The following is a 17276-nucleotide window of genomic DNA, read 5'->3' on the forward strand; positions in this document are numbered from 1 at the left end:
CGTGGGAAGTTCTCAAGCAGAGTCCCTAAAAGGAATTCATTCCACATGACGTATGTAACAAATCTTTAGGTTTGATGAACACTGAAAAGAGCTAACTAACAAACAATGCCCCTTGCGATGGTCTTAAGTCAAATTAGAATTGTCAACATTTCATTCTCACCACTAAGAATTAATACAGTTGCCTGTCCTCTAAGATATTGGATATAAATATGAAGTTGCTTTTTCTTTGGTCTATTTAACTCAACATTGCTTACACTAATTGGTAGTGTGTCTTTAGTCCTTCAGGGCCCTGTTACATTGAAAATAATGGAGGTCAGGCTTTACAAATTTTATCTATATCCACACATTTCACTTCTTAAACCACGGCACTAAGAATAGTCAAGATGTATTTTCCTCTTTTAAAAGGACATTCCTTGTAAAGCGAGGGTAGAATAAAGCAGTTCATGCTGCCCTCTTGTGCTAAAAGAACAGAAGACATAATTATTCCAGTTGCAACTAATGCGGCTGTTTTAATAAGTCTTTTCTTACTGTACCATTCGTCAAAGGCAAGATCAACTTGGTAAATTCTTACTAGCAGTTTGCCAATGGGTGGTGCACACTAAGCTTGCTTTGCTGCACCAGCAATTGGCAGTGCCAAAGGTCCTTTTTCAGGAGGCAACTGGACTTAACTTGTTTTTTCTTTTGAAGACGTTTTGCTTCTCATCCAAGAAGCTTCTTCAGCTCTGGCAAGATAGTGGGGAGTGGAAGGGTTTATATTCGTTGCAGACAGCTGGTAATTTGCATCCTTTTAGAGGGTCCTTGAAGCACTTGGATTTCCAGAGGAAAAGAAAAAAAATTGCAGACTATAGGAATCAGGAGCACTACTCAGGTGACCCTGAGGACACTGATAAATCTCCAAGTGCTTCAACGGCCCTCTAAAAGGATGCAAATGACCAGCTGTCTGCAAGGAATATAAATCTTTCCATTCCCCGCCATCCAGTCAGAGCTGAAGAAGCTTCTTGGATGAGAATTGAAACGTCTTCAAAATAAAAAAGAAAAAGAAAGTCCAGTTACCTCCCAAAAAATCACCTTTGGGACAACCATGACCTGGATGACTGAGAATCTCTACAGACAAATGGCAGTGGTACCTTAGTTACAAGGTGTGCATCAAAAATATCCACTTAATGCTTCTGTTGCTACCATTACTATGACCAATTAAAAACATGTTATTTATTCACCCATTAAATCTCTTAATCTCTCTCTTTCATGGTGGAGAGCCATGTTAGTTTACGGTGACAAAAAAAAATCAGCACCTGCCTAAGTAGCATTTTTTTTCTCTTCTGACACTCACAACAACTTATACCTTTTTAAAAATACATTAGTCAAAAAAATGAGCTACCAGGATCCTTCTGATCTCTCACCCTACCTGTACCCACTCCTGGTCACATTTCCTCATTTTTACATTTGTTTATATTCGCTTTATGCTGTGTACCACTAAGATATTGAGTATGGATGGATGCTCTAAGAGTTTAAATAGAACACTGTAATTGGAGCACACGTCAGAAACATGCTTAAGCATGCTCGTTCAGGTTTGGCCTATAGAAAGCACAGGGAGATATTAGCATGATACCTTTGTAAAAGCAAAAAGACCAGAAAAACTACTTTCACTGTGCAATGAATGAAACATTAACCAATAGTCTTGGTGAATGTCAGAAATACTTTTTGGCTTGGTTTTATGGTCATTGGTAAGCCTTTAATATTTTTCTTCTCTTCCAAGTTCTTTTTGTGAATCACAGAATTCAATGGAGGAAGGAGACAACTCTTGACAGTGAAAGAGGCTTTTAAGGAAGTGGAAGTTACCTTATCCACCAAAAAGGTGAGGAAAGATCTCAACGTATTAAGAGCTGTCTGCTATTAGGCATCTCCCCTCAATGGTAGTCAGATGAGTTACCCTTGCTATGTACACTCTCGGCTCAAGGCAGTCTAAGATTTGTACGCCTCCTTCATGCCATGGCTTCATGTGCTACTTTGAAATCAGTCTTTAACCAGACTTAAAATTGAATTATAATTTAAAGGAAACATATGTGAATTAAAACATACTGTCGGGGGTGGGCTTCAAAAACTGTAGCAATGGGTTCGCTGTCCCATTGTTGGGTGGGTATGTGCATGGCCTAGTCGGCTTCCTGCACCACAGGGGGGGGGCATTTTTTGCCCTCTCCAAGCTCTGGAGGTTTTCCTCAAGCCTCCGAGAGGAAGAAAACTGCTTCTCCCGGGCTCCGCAGGCTGGAAACAGGCCCATTTCCAGACTTCCGGAATCTCCGCTAGGCCTGTTTTCCTCCCTCCCCGAGCCTTCATGCGGGCCCTGCACTTACTTGACATGATGAATGGACCACATGGTGACTCCTGGGATGGGCAGGGCAGGGGTGGAGGGGAGGGACAGGGCGGGGTGGGAATGGCTAGCCAGTGGTGGCATTTGGGGTCTGCTGAACTGGGCAGACTCCTAGCTAGAGGATTGTCCAAATGCGTGCGAACCCCCACCAGCCCACCCTGGATATCTAGATTTAGTGCATACGAGAGCTGAAATACAGTGTCCTTTTTATACTTATGCTATATATATAAAAAGTAAAAGAATAAGTCAACAGAAATGCTCAGTGGAATACAACAATCTCACTTTGAGGAACAAAGTATGGCTCTTTTTACTCTGGAACAAAGATGGTTAAAGAAAGACATGATTGAGTTTTATAAAATTATTCATAGCCTAAAATCACAGGACTCTTGTTATATTACAATGTTTTCTGGCTAGCAGTTTAAAAGCTCCTGTTACTAATTTTGTGCGGTTTTAGAAAATTTCCATAGAATCACTACAGCACAAAGATGAATCCAGTATAGAACTTAATTACATAATTTTTTTCTGCCATTTTGTTTTACATTACTAATCAGTTAAATCAAAACCAATTCAAAATGAGGACCCAGATAGCTGGGGGAAATACGCTGACTCGTAAACTACTTAGAGAGGGCTGTAACACCCTGTGAAGTAGTATATAAGTCTAAGTGCTACCATGTTTCCCTGAAAATAAGACAGGGTCCTATTTTCTTTTGACCCCCGAAATAAGCACCTGGCCTTATTTTCAGGGAGGTCTTAGTATTTTTGAGATGCAGGAGGCAGCGAGCGTGGTCACCTCATTGCTGCTGTTGTGTTGCAATATTTTTAGGGAGGGCTTATTTTCAGGGGAAGGCTTATTTTAGCACATGTGCTCAAAAGCCCGATTGGGCTTATTAGCCAGGGAGGTCTTATTTTCAGGGAAACAGGGTATTGCTATACATCAAAAGTGACATCTACAGCCTACCAACAATGATGTCAAAAGGATATCATATATGCAATAATGTCATTGTTCAAATGGTGGGATGACATTCTTGAATCACATATCATCTGCTTCTTCTTGCCCCTCCCTAGAATAATCAGCAGTATTCTACTATTGTAAAGTGATAGCAACTTACCAATAGGGTTTCTGTCAAAAAACAGCACTGGAGTTCTCAAAACCGACTGAAACATTTTGTTATGTAAAGTCCGAGCTGCGTTAACCAAAATGTGAAACATAAGTAGGCTCCTCAGTATACTGAAAAGTATCGTAGCCACAGTTAAACCTGTATTTAAATGAAGGGCAGAATTACCTAAGGTAATCTATCATCTTCAAGAATTATTGACAAACATTTTTTTAAAAAAAAATCATGTGTCAAAATGATAGTAGTTTGACAGTAATTTATTTAACATCAAATATTGTTAATTTAACCAACCTTCTGCGACAAGAAAATTAATAATTCTGCATAAATTTCCTACAAGTTATTTGCCTCTAGCTAGGTAACTGAGGTGCATGTTGACAAAAAAAGAAGCACAAATAGCTTTTTGTATAAGCCCATGATCTGACTTAAGTTCATCATTAAAGTAAATCATTTATTTATTTATTTATGATTCATTGATTCATTCATTCATTGATTCATTCATTCATTCATTCATTCATTCATTCATTCATTCATTCTTGTCTGGAGGTGAGTCTGGGAGGCTCTTCCTTATACTTTTCCCTAAAGAAAGTCAGGGACATTGTGACTCAGTGGCTAAGATGCTGAGCGTGTCGATCAGAAAGTCGACAGTTCAGCAGTTCAGATCCCTAGCGTCACGTAATGGAGTGAGCTCCCATTACTTGTCCCAGCTCCTGCCAACCTAGCAGTTTGAAAGTATGTAAAAATGCAAATAGAAAAATTGGGACCACCTTGGTGGGAAGGAAACAGTGTTCTGTGCACTTTCGGCATTTAGTCATGCCAGTCACATGGCTACGGAGACATCTTCGGACAGCGCTGGCTGTTCTGCTTTGAAAAGGAGATGAGCACCACCCCCTAGAGTCAGGAACAACTAGCACATCTGTTCAAGGTGAACCTTTACTTTTATATATAAAATGATAGAGGTGTATTCATGGACTTACATTTGACTGACACATAGTTAATAAAGGATCCAACCAAAGATTTTAGGCTTGTACGTTGTTCTTTGTTTTTAAATATTTTTTAAAAGTTTTTTTTAATGTCTTAACAATTTAAATATTTTAACAATTGTAAGCTGCCCAGAGGTGCTGGGGATTGGGCAATATATAAATGTAATAAATTATCATTATATACACAACAATGTGAATTCATAGCTCCCAGTTCTTTGGCTGGTATTGGGCTTTGTGTGCATTAAATATTATAATAATTACTAATATTAGTATTTTATGAGAACTGACCACAGAATTGTAGTAGAATATGGTGAACAACCTTTCTGTGGGGATGTCCTTTCATTTTATTTTTCACTTTTTTGAGTGTGGCAGAGATATCAAGCCCGGTGAGACTCTGAGCAGATAGATCAGTTTTCTCAGTCTGCTGTGGGGCATGCTTTGGAGATGGAGTTGTAAAGGAGTTAAATGAGCCTATTAAAATACAATTTCTTGCAATAAATGTCTTGTTTTAGAGGAAAAATGTACAGCTAAAAATGGACAATTTGCCCCAGATTTCAACAGGGTTGCTCTGGCATTACAAAATGACTATATTCTGCAGAATGCTTATCCCTGGCATACACAGTGGTTCCTTAAGAGTCCAATGAAAGGATAGACGAGCCATTGTGGCGCAGTGGTTAGAGTGCAGTGCTTCAGGCTACTTCTGCTGACTGCTGGCTGCCTGCAATTTGACAGTTCAAATCTCACCAGGCTCAAGTTGACTCAGTCTTCCATCCTTCCGAGGTGACCCAAATCGTTGGGGGAAATATGCTGACTCTGTAAACCGCTTAGAGGGAGCTGTAAAGCTACTGTAACTCTAAGTGCTATTGCTGCCATTGCTATAAACATATATTCTTTATTTTAGACACTGATTAATCAACATATAAACAGCAAAGCATGGAGAACAATAAGATAACACATATTCTAACAATAACTCCTTAAACCCTGATTGGATTTTATAAACTAAACCTTATTTAAATAAAAAAAGGTGCTTGAAGGCAAACATTTTTTAAAGTCTGAGTTCTGGAAATTTTAACATGCATTTAAAACGGCTGAATGTTATTTTATGCATTAACAACAGGCTGGTGACAGACACACAGGTCCTGCTGGTCATTAAGTGGATTTAGTGTAGCATGTTTAGGGCAGTTAAGAATTAGTAGCAGGAGGAGGACAAGAATATTTGAATATGAGTAACCAATTTCTTAGTACGGCTGAAGTGATCATTCTCAGTTTTATAGCTTGTGGTTTCTTAATTTGTTACAATATGGAAAGAAAATATATCCAGCTTTTAAGGGTTGGAGCTTCTAAAAGCAAAAATGAATCAAGCGTAGCCAAATGAAGACCAATTTCAAATTTTCTGTGAATCTGTTCATAATAATAAAAACATGGCTGGGATAATCCATTTGGAGAGGTAAAGCTTATGTTTTTTCAAATATTCAATTTTTATTTATTTTCCAGTTCTGTTATTCCTGAAGTGACTATGCTCTCCCAGTGATTATATGGTACAGTTTTTAATTGTTTTAATTATCTATTGTTTGAGAAGTCCTTAGTGCTCGCTGAGCTTTCATTACCCAAACTAGGCAACATCATCAGTGCTAATGTTTGCATGTTTCTAATGTTTGCATGATTATTATTACTTTTGGTTTCCCAATATTGTTTGTGTTTTAACCATGTAAACTACCCAGAGTAACATATTGACAGCTATATAAATTCAATCAATAAATCAATTGCTTTCAAAATTCAGACTATAAATTAAGTCTCTACCCATCTTATGACTATTTTTAAAGAGGCAATCTAATTAATAATCAGAGAAGAAAACAGGATCTTCTTAATCTATAATTGTGTGTGTGTGTGTGTGTGTGTGTGTGTTGTATTTGTGCTGATAAATAAATAAAGGGAGACTAGTATGGATCCATTTCAAGCTATTTAGCTCTCATCAGCTAGCCATACCCTTACTGGGATTTGAACCTGGGCTGTGTTACATATTAGGCAGATTTGTTAGCCACTAAGCCACAGGCTCTCCTCCTTTATCAGCTGAGCCAGGGAAATAGGTATGTATTTGTGTTACAACCCCGGGTATGCCCAAATATGGGAGGGAGCTTACTACTCCCCCTTTCTGTCCTTCAGCTCATTACAGAGGACCATCCAGGCAGAAAAATATGGTTTTCTGCCTGGATGGTCCTCTGTAATGAGCCGAAGGACAGAAAGGGGGAGTAGTGAGCTCCCTCCCATATTTGGGCATAGCAGGGGTTGTAACACAAATACATACCTATTTCCCTGGCTCCGCTGATAAGGAGGAGAGCCTGTGGCTTAGTGGCTAACAAATCTGCCTAATATGTAACACAGCCCAGGTTCAAATCCCAGTAAGGGTAGGCTAGCTGATGAGAGCTAAATAGCTTGAAATAGATCTATACTAGTCTCCCTTTATTTATTTATCAGCACAAATACAACATATATATATACTACTAAAACCCTTATGTTTATTTGTTTGTAATCTTCAAATGGTACATCATAGGACAGCCATTTTTGAACCAAGGCGTGCCAAATGATGCAACTTACAGAATTCCAGGAGCCATTCCACCCATGGGAGTGAAATTTGGGGAAGGTGTGGCTATCTCAGTGTTGCTGTGTTGCCACTGCTTCAGCACAGGTACATTGTTACAGTCAGAGCCAAGTGATCATCATTTATGTTCCCTAATAACTTCCCACAAGTCAATGGGGAAGCCGGCAGGAAATGTAAACTTGATTGTTGATTGCCAATGCTCCCTGCCAACGTCTCACAATCAAAGTCTTTGCTTATGGGAAGCTGGCAGGGAGCATCAGTAATGGGGAAGTTGGTAAGAAAGGTTGCAAATCTCCCCTACCCTAAAGTTCTCCAGCCTCTCTTGGACACTCCACACACCCTTCCTGACCAGCACCACATCGCCACAGTCCAACATTCAAGGCACCTCTTGCACATACTCATGTACCTTCCCAATTTCTGCAACCTAAACTTGCACACCTGGGCCTGGCTGACATCCTTCCTGATCTGCACCATACTCCTGCATACAATTCCTGTCAGCACCACACAAGATGGAGGATGCAAGAGGCAGTGTGCAGTTCAGGCGGTGTGGACAGGATGTATGACAGATGCCACATAGTTCAAGGAAGATGCATGGAGATTGTGGATTTGTACACTCGGGGTTGGGAAGAATATGTGGGGTATACTAGCACAACTTACATGATAAGGAAATATTGCTAGAACAATGATCCAATAGGAGACAGGTTATCTAGTAACATTTAAAAGTTATTTTTTAAAAACCCTCATGTTTTAGGATCAAGGTATAGACTTTTGCAAATTATAGTGATATTTTAAATGTTTTTACCTGCATACATTCCTAAATACCAGGGAAGATCAAGATTTTCTGTGATATTTTGCCCACCATATTCCAGTCTAGTGACATTTAGCATTACTTGCTGGTTTGCCCTGTGGACACATGGAAAGAAGGTATTTCAAACAAGTTTGCAAGCACATGAGAACATATTGCTTGGAATAAATCTCTGGTCTCTCTCTAAGTTTCAGAAAAGTTTAGCAAATGTTCCCAAACAGCTCACATTGAAATGCATGAAAAAACAGTCCTTCAACTGTAGTCTGTAATTTCTGAAGTAATAAAACATATGTGGACTTCTGCTATTATATGTTAAATAAGGAAGAGGAAAATCAATGCAAAGGTACCGCCTGCTTTGGCAATGTTATGTGTTTCATAACATTTAGTTTTGCCCCGGAAATAAATAGTAAAAATCAGGGTTTGTGTCAAATGATGTTGTAATTTAATAGAACATTTGCATTACCTTTCAACGAATGTATGGTAGCATAGAGCATAGAAATATAATACTTAACAACACCATTTTCACACAGAGTATCGCATAGAGTTTAAAGTGCTAAAATATTTAATTCTATCCCAATCTGGGATCTAAAAGTTTTTAAAATAAATGTCGAGGCTCTTCTCTACTTGGATTGTTTCAAAGCTGGGATACCCCGTGATGGATTAGAACACACGGCCTCCATGAACAAAATTTGTGAATGTGAGGTTTCTTTTATGAACTGCATAATTCACTCATTGTAAATTCATTTAATTAAATCAATGACATATAGTCAAAAAGAAATTAAGGTAAATATAATCCAATCATTAAAAGATGCATGTTAAAAGGACACTTTGAAGATCTTTGAAGATTTTACACTGGTACAGTGTTGCATTTGTCACAAACCATTTCATTTACTGAATGTTCTCTTCCATATTCTGTATGCTTTGTTTTGTTGTTTCAATTGTATTTTTTTTTAACTTTGAATGTGTACTTTATTCATACACTATTTCAAAAATTTGTCGATTGTATATGATATTTTTAAATCTTGGGTTAAAAATTGTTTTCCATTAAACCCTCTCTCATTTTATTAAGATTAGTATTGATGTATCTATTGAAACAGAAGAAGGAAGGGTTTTCAAAAGTGTAAATCACACACTAGAAAAATCATAGCTAGTAAGAGGGTAGTCTCTGCTTTGTTTAACAGTAAGTGGACCAAGTGACTTTTTATTATCAGACAAACTTGTTGATACAGTTTAATACTGATTGATTTGCTAGAAGTCTCATGTGGTCATTAAATACTGTAAAAAAAATCATGGTTTATCTGGATGATCTCACAAAATTCATCCAAGAAGTGGCTTTCTGGCTCATCTAATTGCTATTTTGTACAATGCTTTATTTTATTTTCTACTAATGAGCTGCGCATTCTTTATATTTTTGAGGGAGAGAGAATTTAGGAATATTTTTAATGGAAGATGGTAAAACACAATGCACAAAATAAAAATGAAATAATGGTTTTGGGGTGGGGTAAAGAGAACGGGTCAATGCATTTTTTTGTAAATTCAAACTATGCTTACCCCAAAAATACTATGAATTAATATGAAGAATTGCTGTATGGATTTCCAAAGAATAAAAGTATTTTTGTCCTGTTTTCTAAAAGGACATGGATCAAAATTCCTGATTTATTCATTTGCCGCATTTTTAAAAGTGAACATTTAGATAATTTATATAGAAACAATCACTCACCAATAAGAAAGCCACCAATCCTGAAGTACATAAGTAACCTAAAACAGTTAAAACAATTTTTTTAGAATGTATTTTGGATTATTTGATGCCGTGTGGTTTAAATTCAAAGCATGTTTCAAGTATTATAAACTATCCTTGAGCTTTTTCTTTTTAGATGTACATACTATACAAAAAATAAATACATATTGTATTTTACGGAGTATAAGATGCATCTTCCATCCCCCCCCCCAAAAAAGAGGGTGAAAATCTGGGTGTGTCTTATACACTAAATACAGCATTTTTGGCCTACCAAAACTCTGTCCCCTTTGCAACAATGGATGTGCAGAGAGTTTGGGAGGGTTGCAAAGTGCTCCTGGGGGCTGGGGAGGGCAGAAACGAGCGAAAAACAGGCCATTTTTTGCTCATTTTGCCCCCCCCCTCCCCCAGCTACCAGGAGTACTCTAAGAGCCTCCCAAAGCTTTGCATACCCTTTATTTTTGAAAAAAATGAGACGTGCAGAGGCTTTGGGAGGCTTGCAGAGTGCAAAAACTTTTTTAAAAAATTTACCTCTTCAAAATCATGGTGCGTCTTATACTCCGGTGCGTCTTATAGTCCAAAAAATATGGTACATGGACATATTTATGCACAAACAAATTAGATTCTTCTAGTCCAGGGGTTCCCAACCGGGGGTTCTCGCACCTCCTGAGGGTGCGAGACAATATTCCAGGGGATGCGAAAACTTGGTTTTAGAAGTTTCAAAATTATAGTGTATATGTATAATTATATGAATAGAATTATTTATTTTTAAAGGGGTGCAAGAATATATCAGAAGTGTTCTAGGGATGTGGGGTATAGAAAAGTTTGGGAATCCCTGTTCTAGTAAAATTGTGTTTTTGTTAATAAGTGAACAGAAGCAACTGTTCGTGGTGTGAAGTTAACCACAATACCCAAAGGTGCTTTTTCAAAAGGCAACTGGCTTTTCTTTGTTTTTGCTTGAAGAAGTTTCACTTGTCATCCAAGAAGCTTCTTCGGTTCTGAAGAGAACCGAAGTAGTTTCTTGGATGAGAAGCAAAAACAAAAGAATTCCAGTTGCCTTTTGAAAAAGCACCTTCGGAACAACCATGACCTGGATGATAGAGTATGTCCATAGACATACATATTTTTGTGGCCATATTTCTGTTTTAGGTTATTAGAGTTAGTATTAAGAATTTTTTAGAGAAATTTTAATGTTTCACTAATATAGTTCAGTATTGTGATATCAATGCTAGCTTTTGCTATTTTTACCTTTCGTAGGATTCAATGTTATTATTAAAATACCTGGTGCTAATCTATGACCCAAATAAAGATTTGATGGATTGATACCTCCAAATCAATCTTGAATAAAAGTAAAGATTTGGGAATGGCTTTCATAGTCCTCACCACCTGAATATTACTAAACATATAGAGGGGAGTCTCAAACATGCAGTAAAACAGCACAACCTTCTGAAGGGCTTCCAAACTTCTGCTCTTGACACGTTCACTGTTCTTACTCTCAATCTGTGCACAGCTGCACATAAAGAGTAACTGTGCCTTCAGATTTGTGGAAAAATGTATTTAACTTTGTGCAATGTTGTAGCAACTTCCATTCATTAGGGATTACCGTATTTTTCAGAGTATAACATGCACCTTTTCCCCTCAAAATAGAGGATGAAAATCTGGGTGCATCTTATACACTGAATACAGCATTTTTGGCCTCCCAAAAACCTGCCGCCTTTGCAAAAATGGCCATGTATAGCTTTTAGGAGGCTTCCAGAGTACTCCTGGGGACTGGGGAGGGCAAAAATGAGCAAAAAACAGACCATTTTTTGTTCGTTTTTGCGCAACCCTCAGCCCCGAGGAGCACTCTATAAGCCTCCTAAAGGCTATACATGCCTTTTATTGACAAAAAAATGGAGTCGTTTTCACAAATGGGTCGTTTTGGGGAGGTCTTCAGAGTGCAAAAACTTTTTTTTTTAATTTGCCTCTTCAAAATCTTGGTGCATCTTATACTCTGAAAAATATAGTAATTAAAACATAGAATTTTGACCTGGATTGCCTTAAAAATTAATATATTTTAACTGCATATACTAGAAATGCATCAAAAAGCATTCTAGTTTCTCAGACATCCTAGACCAAGGGTGTCAAACTCAAGGCCCATGGTCGGATACAATCCATGGAGTGCTTAAATCAGTCCCATGGGGCCGGGCCAAAAATATCAAAGGACCTGCCTGTGATACCTCTGCAGGCCAAAATGGGCTGTGTGGGCCCCCTGCAGCTTGTTGTCAGCCTTCATGGTGTCCTGCAGTACCCTAACCCTAACCTTCGGGAGGCCTCAACACAGCCTGTTTTTGGCTGGCAGAATACTGCAGGATGCCGGGGATGCCGAAAATGGGCTGCAGGGGGCCACACACCCCTGCACCCCGTTTTGGCCCACAGGATGCTTCAGGTGTCCATCCCATCTCCCTCACTCCATCCAGCCTGCGGAATACTACAATGCTAATCTTGCCCTTGAAGAAATCCAGTTTGACACCGCTGTCCTAGACTGTCCATTTTATTTTATTTTCACTTCAGCTCCACTCAATGTTCTGAACAGTCTTTTTTTTTCCAAGCAGACCAGCCATCTTTTAAGAATTAAGAATTAGCAGGACCCCACTATCTTTCTTTCAATATAGGTCAACAGTCAAGAAACCTCTCTACCCATAGCAGCCCTGAAAAGAAAATGATTATCTGCTTCTATTTTAATCTCATACAATAATGTAACGCCTTAAAGAGATTGCTCCTTGCCATGTATCTTACTCAAGAATAGAAGATTAGTTGATAATCCTCACAATTCTCAGAATCCAGGGACATCATTTTCTTAGCCACATTGCCTCCCTCACTGTGGTTGGAACTATTTCTTTCTCAAAATGGTATTAAGCTTTTTGAAGCTTCCTCTTTCAGCTAGTGGTAGGAGTAGTACAAACAAAAAATATAAGCTAAGTAACAGTAAGCCAAGCTAAGCATCTTATCTGCAATCTTACACCACAATAACTGAAAGTTACCTCATCAACTATGACTACATGGTAGATTGGACACATCAGTTACATATTGTAGGAGTTGAGACATCCAAATAAAGAAATCTCAAGAATGCCTAGTAAAAAAAATTCTCTGTTTGGCATCAAGCAGTTATCAGCACTATCTAAAAACTAAAATGGAATAAAATCTAAAGCAGAGGTTCTTAATGGTATTACACATATTATAGAAGGGAATCAGAAGTAGCCATGGTGGGACTCAGAATAAAGTTTAATTGAGTCTTAAATTTCCAAGTTGGCACCCTGAAAAGGTAATGCTGCCAAGGAAATATTGGTGTTTTTCACTATTGTAGTGCAAAAATGATAATACAATTCCTTTAATTTAGTTACATATGACTAAGTTTACTCATTATTATTTTTAATTTCACTGTATTATCTCCAGGTCTGTGGAAGAGACTGACTGAAGTTGTGGAATGACTGAATCAATAGCTTTAGCCCTTCAATATCTCACAAAGTTACCAAGACCTGGAATGGAATGGAAAGCCAAAGCTCATATCCCTAACATCCTACTACAGTCCAGAAGTAAACAATTCATAATATTTAGATGTTAATTTATGCTATTTACATATATTTTAAAAGAAAACTCTATAAACAGAAAATCCTACTACAATGTTTGAAAGACTAATTTCAATAAACTGTTTTCTTTTTATAATCAAATTGCATGGAGTGTTTTCTTTTGAAATTACGTGCGAAAAGGAACAGATTGAACAGTAAATGAATCTCAAGCTGATTTACACTCTGACCACTTTATTTCAAAGAGAATATCTCTTATATGCATTAAATCTTGCTACTTCGCTTCATACACACAGAATAGGAAAGTGTATATGCTAAACTATTAAAAACAATTATCAGTAATATTTTCTTTTTTGATCCGTAAAAAAAAACTTACCTGTGCCAAAATATTGAGAACTAAAAGTATAAAAATTACAAAATAATTTGCACCAGCAGAAAAATACTTCTTATAAATGGTAAAGCCAATTTTTCCTTCTGATCGACTTTCTTCTGGCAGTGAGGTTAAGAGTGGTCCCATCTACAATACAATAGAAGTGAAAATTAAGGAAAAGGATTTTGTTAAGACTAATTTCTACAAAAAAAAGTTTCTAAAACAGATTTTCTAATTCTTTAGTCACCTTCCCCAATTGAGGAAATAATGCATCTAGGTTAATTTAAAAGATCAACATTTGATGTGGGCTACCAATTTCACAATTTAAGATGATTCTTTTACGTTATTTTCTTGATTATTATTTTGATTAGGTAAAACAAAATACCACATATTTATGCATATTACAAATCACTTATGCATATCTGCATATTACATTGCAAATATGCACAAATTGCATATTATTCATGCATATTTGCATATTACAAATTCTGTGCAAGAATGTTACAGTAAATTTGATATAGTTCAGAAAATGTCCTGCTTATTATGAAAAGAGAGGACAAATTGTTCATACTTTTCATTCATTCTGCTCAATCTTTACTGTAATGTAATTAAGCACCTGAAATTAAAATGTATATTCTTAAAGAGTATAAATGCTCTATGAAGACACACCTGTTCCGACTGGCTGGTCTGGCATAATTTATAACTTCTACCTCCTGGCATACACACTCTTACTGGTTTTTAGAGGGATAGTGTTTTAAATTCGATATGACATTGGGATTTTAAACTTTTGTATCGATTTATTTATTTAGCTGTACAGTTTGGCATATTTTATCCTCCTCTCATACGTGTATTTATGTAGTTATTACTATGTTTTAATTTGTTGTGTTTTGATACGGACTGTACACCGCCCCGAGTCCCTTTCGGGAGAGGGGGCGGTATATAAACGCTAATAAATAAATAAATAAATATGTTATTATGCCAAAATATGCAAGTTTAAGTATCATATTCCACAGCAAAAATGTTCGCCAATGGAAAGTGTTCCACAACACCATGGAATATGATACTTAAACGTGCACATTTTGGCATAAATAAGCAACAGTTACTTATTCTACAAATAAAAACACTGTTCAACTTTCAGACTGTTTTATAATTGTGTCATTTACTCACAGCAGGTGATCCAGCAGTTCCATCTTTCTGTGACTGAACCGAAGACTCCATGGACCCCAGGGAAGACTGAGAAAACGTACGAATCCTAGTCAACTGGTGGCTGGGTGTTCCTGGAGATGATGGTTGATCATCATCATCTTCTTTTTTCAAAAGGGAAGCAAAATCTATTCCAGATTTAAGGAAGTCTGAGAAAGTACCTTTCCCTACCTCCTTACCCTAGAAAGAAAACACATAGAGACTATAATGCGCAGAATGGTTGTAAAATAGCCAACTATACTAGTAATTTTTCAGTTAACTGTCAGCTGCAATCCAGGCTCCACTTCCACCAAAAAGAAGGAAGAATCTTTTAGTAAATGTCCTCCTTTCTCTGCAACCATTTATGCTCCCAGCAACCTGTTTTAAATGATCAATATGTATTTCAAGGAAATGTGGGATCTACAGAGAGATGGATGAATAAATCAAACTTATCCCTCCCGCTGTCACTGAGATTTCATCAGTTACAGCTCTATTCTAGCCACTTAGAATAGATTAATGGAGTTGGAAGGACCTTGGAGGTCTTCTAGTCCAACCCCCTGCTTAGGCATAAAACCCTACACCACTTCAGACAAATGGTTATCCAACATCTTCTTTAAAACTTCCAGTGTTGGAGCATTCACAACTTCTGGAGGCAAGTTGTTCCACTAATTGTTCTAACTTGTCTTTCATGGACAGGAGGCCCACTTCAGTAGATAGATGTTAAAATGTGGGTCCAAATATTTTACTACTAATGATCAATAATAGACATTTCATGCCAAAAATATCATATTTCTTAACACTTAATGAAGTCATCAGTGTATTGTATTTCCCTGAGTTCCCCTGATTGTAATGAATTATCCTTTATTTATTCATTTTTTTGTTAAAGTTATATCCTTTCATTCAGGAGCTTAAGGTGAAGTATATACTATTCTTTCTCCTTTTTTTCACCTCATAGCATTATTTCTATGAACCAGGTGGTGCTAAGAGAGAGTGACTCATCTAAGCAGCTTCCGTAGTTGAGAGGAAACCTGAACCTGGATTTCTCTGGAATCTTCTGGAATCCGGGAATCTACGAACTGCTACACAATTGAGAGTCTCTCTCGATTAAGTGAGCAATTGTCTAAGTCAGTGTTGGCAAACCTTTTTGGCACTGAATGGAATGGAAGCTGCCCGGTGCACATTCACACACCAGGAAGATGATCTTCCAGTTGGTCTTCATGCACGCATGAAACAAGACGACCAGATGGCTGGTGCACATGCATGTGCCAGAAACCATAAGAGAAGGCACACGGTGCACGCATGTGCACCATGGGGCTGCTCTTCCAGTTTCCACATGAAGACCAGCTGGCCGGCACTCCAGAACCCAGAGATGGCTCTGTGTGCCACTTCTGGCATTGGTTCACCATCAGGGGTCTAAGTAATAGTCCAGACTGAAAATCAAAAACATGATATCTCATGGTAGGAATGAGAAATACAGCAATAATGCGTATATTCTCTTGATATTTTTCTCCTTCTCCAGAAGCTGATGAGGAGATGGAAATGTACCCTTCTGGTTTTGATTAATCAACTACACCTCCATGTTGTTTCCTTAGCAATGGTACAGAAGTGGCTCAACTGTTGCTTTCTTCCAGAACATTTCTTCAACTTTCCAGTCTAGTCTACAGCCTTTGCTTAGCTCTTTCAAGATTAAACCTGTTTGGCTAGGCATTGTAAATCTGAGTTGTTTGTGTCATCTTAATTCTAGAACATCTTAGTTATATATTTTGTAATCATGGTTTTGAAGTGAATATTTCAACAAATCATAGTTAAAATTTATCACATTTTAGAGTCTGGATGCAACTATAACTGGCAATTACAGAAATAAAACAAGATATAAAACTTTCAGGACCTTTTCTGGCTATGCTGTAAGCAGAAAGAAAAAAAGGAGTATTCTCTTTTAATAAACAAGGGTTTACCTTGATGCCCAACGCGACTGATTAAATTATTCTCATTAAGGCAGCAATAAAAATACATATCCTATCAGCTACTATTAATTTCCTGGCTTTTTTCCTCCTAAATGACATATAATACAAGCCAGTTGGAAAATGCTAATAATATAATAGAAGGTCACTATCCTACTTGTCAAACCTCCCAACTGATAAATTTCTTCTCCGCAATCTTTTTTTGAATAATAGTTGGAGAGAAATATAACAATCTATTTATATATATTTTTTTAAAAAAAGAAGAAAGTCTTTATGTTCAGTAAGCCAGAACTGAACCTAGGATTCAAAATTGGGTGAATCTAAAACTAACTTGGACTACTTCAGTCTGAGTCTGTGATCGAAAACATATGTAACATGTGTAATGGGCCATCGGGATCTTGGTTATTCATTCTTTTCCATTTTCTCCATAAAGATAGCCCTGGTGTAGTTTTAGTACATTCAACATTTGTTCATCCGTGCAACATATTAATTTAGGAATAAAAATAAAGGCAGGTGAGAAGCCTGCCTGGAAAGGTTTGGGGGACTTCTCCAAACTAAAATATTTATTTATGCAATAATCTAATTTTATTTTATT

General features: G+C 37.3%; 1 protein-coding gene and 1 long non-coding RNA gene across 2 annotated transcripts in view; one reads left to right on the forward strand and one right to left on the reverse strand.

The window, feature by feature from the left end:
• ABCC4 (ATP binding cassette subfamily C member 4 (PEL blood group)) overlaps positions 1 to 17276 on the reverse strand; it is a 202609-nt gene that overhangs the window by 109594 nt on the left and 75739 nt on the right. The window contains exons 15-19 of the mRNA XM_081948711.1: positions 14706 to 14921; positions 13545 to 13685; positions 9588 to 9625; positions 7865 to 7965; positions 3478 to 3624 (exon numbers count right to left, since the gene is read on the reverse strand). Coding sequence (XP_081804837.1) covers positions 3478 to 3624; positions 7865 to 7965; positions 9588 to 9625; positions 13545 to 13685; positions 14706 to 14921 — 643 coding nt within the window. The remainder of the gene's footprint in view (positions 1 to 3477; positions 3625 to 7864; positions 7966 to 9587; positions 9626 to 13544; positions 13686 to 14705; positions 14922 to 17276) is intronic.
• On the forward strand, positions 1740 to 16379 carry LOC309389865. Its single transcript, XR_014175020.1, has 4 exons — positions 1740 to 1855; positions 13038 to 13177; positions 14708 to 14781; positions 16240 to 16379. It is a non-coding gene; the product is annotated as an uncharacterized lncRNA (long non-coding RNA).

The sequence above is a fragment of the Natrix helvetica genome (assembly GCF_964273705.1).
Source record: "Natrix helvetica genome assembly, chromosome: 3".
Taxonomy (NCBI): domain Eukaryota; kingdom Metazoa; phylum Chordata; class Lepidosauria; order Squamata; family Natricidae; genus Natrix; species Natrix helvetica.